Source organism: Leptinotarsa decemlineata, unplaced genomic scaffold (assembly GCF_025532065.1).
Source record: "Leptinotarsa decemlineata unplaced genomic scaffold, Ldec_3_MD MMD2_tig00026294_RagTag_RagTag, whole genome shotgun sequence".
Lineage (NCBI taxonomy): Eukaryota > Metazoa > Arthropoda > Insecta > Coleoptera > Chrysomelidae > Leptinotarsa > Leptinotarsa decemlineata.
In genome coordinates, this window is record NW_027412674.1 from 13,201,830 (window position 1) to 13,210,413 (window position 8,584).

The 8,584-nt window shown below is 34.9% G+C and overlaps 1 protein-coding gene across 1 annotated transcript in view; it reads right to left on the minus strand.

The window, feature by feature from the left end:
* Window positions 1-8,201, minus strand: part of nAChRalpha2 (nicotinic Acetylcholine Receptor alpha2) — a 33,909-nt gene extending 25,708 nt beyond the window's left edge. The window contains exons 1-4 of the mRNA XM_074180464.1: window positions 7,866-8,201; window positions 1,912-1,956; window positions 1,751-1,860; window positions 1,421-1,601 (exon numbers count right to left, since the gene is read on the minus strand). Of these exons, the coding sequence (XP_074036565.1) occupies window positions 1,421-1,601; window positions 1,751-1,860; window positions 1,912-1,956; window positions 7,866-8,057 (528 nt within the window). The 5' untranslated portion in view covers window positions 8,058-8,201. The remainder of the gene's footprint in view (window positions 1-1,420; window positions 1,602-1,750; window positions 1,861-1,911; window positions 1,957-7,865) is intronic.
* Window positions 8,202-8,584: the final 383 nt, after the last annotated feature.

Consider the following 8,584-nt stretch of genomic DNA (forward strand, 5'->3'; position numbering starts at 1 on the left):
ATAGAAAATTTGCCGTTGTTTTTGTCTATATTCAGTTATTCGTTCTAAGTATTTGTTACACAGTTCCATTATTCTTCTGCTCTCCATAACTGCTTGACGTTTGTTTATCATTTTAATTCCAAATCCTAGTTTCTTCATCCAATTTTGAAAAGTTTTGTCACAGCAACTCACGTTATGGCCGAAAGTATTCAATTTCTACCTTATGATTTCAGTTGAAGGAATCTCATTGCTTTTGTAACAGTCGTATATTGTTATTTTCCAATGATTTCATTAGATGTACATCTAAAGGTTTTGGCAATCCTGTATCACATTGCGTTTTGCGTTCAAAAGGTTTGATTTTGACTATTTTACGTACAGTTGAGAAAGGAATTTCGATCAAATCTGATGTTGCTTGTAAAAGTTTGTTTCCCTCGAAACCAAACTTGAGATGTAGATTCTTAAATACATTAAAACATATTCTCTGTGTTCCAATATTCAAATGCATCTGAATCTTATTCACTGGTATCTCTTTTCCACATTGTTCACCATCGCTATTGAAATCACTACACTGGAAAAAGTCTGCGTTGTTATCACACTCGTTATCACTGTCAGTTCTTTTAAACAGATAACGAAAATTTTAAGTAATCTTAACTGCACCAATATCGAATTTCAATACTTAAATCGCGATCAGTTCCTGAACTGAACACGAAGGCGATAACCATCCCCGCATTCCCTGATTTCTATTCGTCACCGTAACATGACATCAAATTTAATTTTATGGCTCTTCAGGCAATCATAAAACTCGGTTATTGAGAATTATCCAATACGAACACTGCCAAGTCTACAGTCCAAATTGACTAGTTTGCTGCCGGTTCATTGCTATGTATTGGTTTTTTTGGCCTTCGAGAGTGCCGCCAACTTTAAATGTACACAATATCGTTTACTCCAACTATACAGTCAAGTGAATTTTTCGTAACACTTGGTTGAGGAAATAACACAAATGTTCAGAGTCATCAACAGCAGCCAGCTGTTTTTTGTGGTTTCGGTTAGATCGTTTGCTGTTTCCTGCAAACAAGTGTTGCCTAACCTTGTACTGATGACAACTACTGAGCTATAAAAACGTGTCAACAGGTGTCAACATTTGGAATGTTTGGAGTGCGTTATCCATAAATATTTCCTGTATTTGTTTTGTATCAAATCCACTGACCAAACTATCAGGTACCCTTCTTGGCCCTTTACAATTTCTTTTCAACTGCCCAGAACTGATGATGTTCAACAGACTGAAGAGTTTGTCTACCAGAGTTTCCCAAATTGAAATTGAGGCACTGTGATAATGAAGCTTTGAAATTTATGAGTTCTTTAGACAGGATCGAAATCGAGAGTCATTCAAGGTAACCCGTTTGATTCATAATTCTGAAATCATGCACTGAAATTGAAATACCTGGTTGCCATCGTAGGTCCATGAGCCGAATTTCATGAAGCAAGTTTGTTGGTCGAAAGGAAAATATCTCACATCAATCTCACAAGAAGATTTGAAGATAGCCGGAGGAGTCCAAAGAACCTTTCCCGTGTGCCTCAAGACGGCTTTTGTCATGGTTGTTACCACATATTCTCCATCAGCACTGAAAAAGTGGTGTTGATTAATGTATTTGTTCTTGAGTAACCAGATGTACCTCAATATCACCTCCCACAAATTACCAGTAATCATAATACTATTGAAATTACGATGATGGAAGGAAAGTTGAGAAAATAATCAAAATATTTTTCTTACTTATTATATAGAACTATATCTGGTAGCCATATATGTTCTGATGGTACATACAACTCCGTAACTCCCCCATATTCCTGTGGATCCCACATGAACTTATGATCTTGCCATTCCTAAAACATTCCTTCTACAACTTCATTCAACTCTTTTCTATCATTACTCACATGTTCTAACCAAACATTGGTCGTTAGAATCTGGTCTTTCAAATTCTGAAAAAATTAAATAATAAATTTTAAGTGCATGAGAAATGAGGTCATTTTATCCATCTAGGTGTAATAAGTATCCTCAAATAAATCCATCATAACCAAAACTTCATTCTCTAATCAAATTACATGAAACTAATTCATTAATCAGACCTGTGGTTAAGTTTGTAACGACTTCATTCGTGAATGTTTCGAGAATGCTCATTGAAATAATTCTACACTAATTTGAAACCACGACTCATTATAAATGATAGGTATCAATTAGTGAATAACATCAAAAATATAATTCTTTCCGAAAACTCTAAATTGATATCATACATGAGAACAATACTCCAAAGAAGGTCTGATCTGAGTGTTTTGACCCACGATTATTCTATCGTGAGTATGAATACTTAATACACACAAGAATTATTTCAACTCCTGTGAAAACGTAAGATAAGAAAAATATCCGGCAAGATGTACTGAAGACAAGAAAAGATTTATTCTGTACTCCTACAAAGTTCAAAATGTAATGAACATGATTTCACAAATACAATATTTCAGTTCGTTTTAACATAGGTAGGAGAAGGTGATAATAGCGGGTAAGTCTCAAGATGAGGGGCACAAGGAATAATAAAGGAATTGAAAATATACCTATTTGTAGCTCATAATATACAGGGTGTAACATAAGAACGTTGAAATATTCAAGTGACGTATACCTGAGACAATTTTAAGAAAAAAAGTCTATATGAACTTGTGTCCGAAAATGCTTTGTTTCGGATATACGAGGTGTTGAAATTGAATTTTTTTGAAAACAATTCTTGCAAAAAATAAGTTATTTGCACGAAATTCGGTACCCGGGGTTTTTTTGACGTGGGAAATCATAATTTCGTATTAATTTCCATGTATCATGTAGAGGGCGCTGCGTACGCTGTCATTATTTATTTTAAATTGCCCTAAATTTTCTGACAGTGAACTTTTGGTACTTATCATGAAAAAACCTAATTCCCACACCTTTTCCAAGTAAAAAAGTACATTCCTCAACAACGCTAGAGGTGATCGTTTTCGAGATATTTACAATTTTCTATATCGATGCATATTACTTAGTATCAAGAGCGCTGAGTTGAAGTGCTGAGAACATTACAAAAACTAAGTGTGTGATGGATCTCGTCAAAATAAACAACGTTTTTTCTATAAAATGTTCAACGAAGAATGATTCGTTTTCAAAATACAGATTGTTGAAAGTCGTTAAAACATGGTAGGTTTTTGTCATATGAGTTTTTTGCAATTTTAGTTATTTCCATCAAACTTTATACGCAGTATACCCGTACAAACTTCTTCTAAACTGAGCATCATCGAACTGCTTATTCAATCCAAATTGAAAACATTTGTCAGCTTTAATTATTCAATTAGAAAGTGCTACATTTCGTAGTTTGTAAAAAAAAAAAACAATTCGGAGAAGTGCTATGTTATTTATTAGAAAAATACACATATAAAAATTGAACGAAACAACTATTACAACAACTGTTCAAAGTGACGACCCCCAACAGTAATACAAGTTTCTGCTCCCCTCATCAAAGAATTCCACACCGTTGAAAAATGCCCGGAGTATTTCTTATCGTTTCGCATCAAGCTATGATGTGATCCCTCAACATTTCCTCGTTTTCAATGGGGATAGCTCAAACTAGTGATTTTAGGTGTTCCCAAAAGAAAAAATCAACAGGATTGAGGTCCGGTGACCTCAAGAGCCAATGCTTGGTGCCTCCTCTTCCTATCTATCGTTGGGGATTTGCTATGTCTAAAAAATTTCTTGTTATCACACTCAAATGAGCAGGAGCTCCATCGTGCATAAACCAAGAGTGATTTCGGAGACCAATGGGAACATCTTCCATAAGTTGGGGAAGCTCGTGTTCCAAAAAATGTAGGTTAGCATCTCCATTCAAACGTAAGGGGAAAAAATAGAGCCCAATTAAATAATCCCCAATTATGCCTACCCATACATTAAAAGAGAATCTGTCTTGGAAATGAGTTTGTGTTATGGCATGTGTGTTATCTTCCGCCCAGATGTGGTTGTTATGGAAGTTCATGATAACATTTCTTGAAAAATCAGCTTCATCTGTGAAGGGAATTTTCGATAAAATTTGCGGATGTTGTTCAATTTTTTTTTCAAGCCATTGAGCAAATTCGATATGTGGTTGGAAATCACGTAGTGTAAGTGCCTGGACACGCTGAATATGATAAGAATATGATTGCTGTTCCTTTAAAATTCTGTAAACTGTCATGTGACTCACATTTGACATTTGGTTGATTTCTTCGAGAACAGCCTCCTCCAATTCTGCAGTTCTTATAGTCCGTGGCCGTCCTACTGCAGAATTTGTTTCAAAGCTTCCAGATACGGAAAGTCGCCAGAAAAGATTCGCAAATATCGCTGCAGAAGGAGTCACGCGTTGGAAATACCTTTTCTGATAGATGCGTCTGGCCTCGCTTGAATTTCCGCCAGCCAAGCCGTATGCAAAAACCTTTTCTGCCATTTCAGCATTCGTAAAGTCAGGCATGGTACCAAAAAATCACTTTATAAACTCCGAACTGTGAATTTGTCAATTGACAGTTGAAAATGTGACAGCAAATTTTTATTTTTGTAAACAAACTTTCATAGCCTACTCGATTTGATTGACTTAATTTGCCGAAGAGTGACAAAAATTATTGAAATCGATATGCATCGGTATAGAAAATTATAAATATTTCGAAAACGATCACCTCCAGCGTTGTTGAGTATGTGTAACCTTTTCACTTAGAAAAGGTGTGGGAATTAGGTTTTTTCATGAAACATACCAAAAGTTTACTGTGAAAAAAGTTAGGGCAATTTGGAATAAGTAATGACAGCGAACACAGCGCCCTCTAGATGTTACATGAAAATGAATACGAAAATATGATTTCCTACGTCAAAAAAAACCTGGGTATCGAATTTCGTGCAAATAACTAATTTTTTGCAAGAGTTATTTTCAAAAAGCGAACAAAAAAATTCAATTTCAACACCCCGTATCTCCGAAACGAAACATTTTCGGACACAAGTTCATATATACTTTTTTTCTTGAAATTGTCTCAGGAATACGTCACTTGAGTATTTCAACGTACTTATGTTACACCCTGTATACGGGCCTAAATATACAGATTGTTTAGGTAAAGATATTCGAAAATATTAAGTTTCATGAGTATAAGTGGATTAGAAGAGACCCATACACTAGAAGACCAACTGAAAAACCCCGATTGGGAGACTCTTAAGAATAATGGAAAACTAAATAACTCGAACAAGATTATTTAACGATGTCTAAAATAAAAATAATGCAATATAACAATCTGCTTTGTTGCAGACATTTCAGAGCAGGTAACTAACTTTAGGCTAAATACTAAAAATTTAAGATTCACAATTCACAGTTTTCAGGTTCGAAACAGTGATCTAAGCTTTCGAGAAGCAGCCTTTGAAATTCCAGCGACTTGATTGTGCCAAGACATATTTTTGCCCATTTCAACCTCCAACAAACATTGAAATTAGAAATAGGTATAAAGTAATTTATTTTTCATATACTAATTTATGTGAATTCGATTCAATGGATATTCAGAATTTCATCGAAACAATTTTGCTAGGTAGTGTAATTTTTTATTTACTTCTTATACATCTTAGTATCAGTAGTTGGAAGATTAGCAAAACTTCAAAATGAAACTATTCACAAATCTTAGTATTGAGAATATTGTTGTGAACCTGGAAATTTTATGAATCGAACGAAACATAAAATTATAGAGTATACGTTACATTTTGAATAGGTCCATAACTTCACGGCACGTGAAACGGTATGGAGTCACCATTTGTGACGTCACTAAATTTACAATTGTGCGTGACACAAGATTTCATGCCTTAATAAACGTTTCACTCCCAATAAAACATTTTCAAAGTGCTTTTTTACAGCTCAATTATTCCGTGTGTCTATCCATTCTTGCCATATGTACAGAGACTTTTACAATTTGTCCTATATTTCAAACATGCACACAAGCGAAAAATAATGGCTCTAATTTGGGTTTTGAAGCGAAAATAATTACGAAAATAATTGATTTTATTTCATTATTGAAAGTACCTCAAGATAGCTCCTAGACTCATATTATCAACTGGATTACGATATTTCTCATTAGAATTCACAATTTGTTTGGAACATTTGATGTAGTAATGAATATTACTAGAGTTTTTTTCCTAACACCAAACCGTTATTTTAACACATCGACACGTATTTCGATCACCAAATGGTCAGTAAACTGATAGTTTGATCTTCTTCTTGAACACCAAAGCGTTATTTCAACACCTTAACATCTGTTTCGATCACCAAGTGACTATTAAACTGGAAGTTCAATCTTCCTCTTGAACACCAAACCATTATTTGACCACCTCGACATGTGTTTTGATTACCCAGTGATAATTTAACTCTGGAATTTCAATCATTCTCTCAAACACCAAATCGTTATTTCAATACTTCGACACGTGTTTCGATCACCAAGTGATCATTAAACTGGAAACTCAATCTTCCTTCCAAACACCAAACTATTATTTCAACACCTCGACACATGTTTCGATCACCAAGTGGTAAGTAAACTGAAAGTTGAATTCTCCTATTGATCACCAAACCGTTATTTTAACACCTCGACACGTGTTTCTATCACCAAGTGGTCAGTAAACTGATAGTTTGATTTTCTTCTTGAACACCAAAGCGTTATTTCAACACCTTAACATCTGTTTCGATCACCAAGTGACTATTAAACTGGAAGTTCAATCTTCCTCTTGAACACCAAACCATTATTTGACCACCTCGACATATGTTTTGATCACCCAGTGATAATTTAACTCTGGAATTTTAATCATTCTCTCAAACACCAAATAGTTATTTCAATACTTCGACACGTGTTTCGATCTCCAAGTGATCATTAAACTGGAAACTCAATCTTCCTTCCAAACACCAAACCATTATTTCAACGCCTCGACACATGTTTCGGTCACCAAGTGGTCAGTAAACTGATAATTTGATCTTCTTCTTGAACACCAAACCATTATTTCAATACCTTAACATCTGTTTCGATCACCAAGTGACCATCAAACTGGAAGTTCAATCTTCCTCTTGAACACCAAACCGTTATTTGACCACATCGACATGTGTTTTGATTACCCAGTGATAATTCAACTGGAATTTTTATCATTCTCTCAAACACAAAATCGTTATTTCAATACTTCGACACGTGTTTCGATCACCAAGTGATCATTTAACTGGAAACTCAATCTTCCTTCCAAACACCAAACCATTATTTCAACACCTCGACACATGTTTCGATCACCAAGTGGTCAGTAAACTGAAAGTTAAATTTTCCTAGTGATCACCAAACCGTTATTTCATCACCTCGACACGTGATTCGATCGCCAAGTGATCAATAAACTGAAAGTTTGATCTTCTTCTTGAACACCAAACCGTTATTTTAACACGTCAACATATGTTTCGATCACCAAGTGACCATCAAACTGGAAGTTCAATCTTCCTCTTGAACACCAAACCGTTATTTGACGTGTTTCGATCACCAAGTGGTCATTGAACTGGAGGTTCAATCTTCCTTTCGAACACCAAACCATTATTTCAACAACTCGACACGTGTTTTGATCACCCAGTGATCATTTAACTGGAATTTAAATCATTCTCTTGAACACCAAATCGTTATTTCAACACTTCGATGCGTGTTTCGATCACCAAGTGATCATCTTCAGGATGGAGATTGAACTTCCAGTTTGATGATCTCTTGGTGATCGAAACACGTGTTGAGGTGTTGAAATAACGGTTCGGTGTCTCTCTCCAATTATTATCATAATTCACGATATATGACAAATTTAGATATATTCAAATGCTTACCAATTCAATCAACTGGGATAATCTCAATCCTAACTTCACTAAAACAGTGTCTGTATTATTACTAACTGGCCTGATCAGTCTATTGTAATTGCTTAGTAGATCGTCATACAGTCTTTTTGCATCAGGATTGCTGAGTGAATAATCGACACAAAATATAAAAATAATAAGTAACACCCATTCCACCTTCATCATTATCACATATAAATAACTATCACTTAGCAACACATTGCCATTACTTTCGGGTTTTTATCCTGTACCGATTGGGACAAAAATGAAAAAAATCATGACGATAGCATTGACTGAATGTGGCTGAGAGGTCGAGATCCTTACACAGGCTGCGAGTCCTGAGAGGATGCGGGTGCTGTTAGAGTTTTCCCCGTAAAATCAATAGTAGTGCGCAGCGGTGAATGACAGGGACGGGTTGTTAAAAAATTGAAACAAATCGTAGGGTTGGTTGAAATATAATTATATATGCTTTTTAATGTTCGAAACAGTTTATAAGTATATGGACACAGTAAAATACTGAATAAATTTTAGTAATACTTTGTATTATTTGGGAATAAATGAACACCAAAATCTCATTAGGATGTGAATATTTATATGGTAGTTTTGAAAGTTTTGTCCGTTACTTCAGACTATAATATTTCTGTGGATATACAGTGTGTAATAACGAAAACTTAACAGAGCCGTTTTTGAATATAAAAAGTAAGATTTTCAAA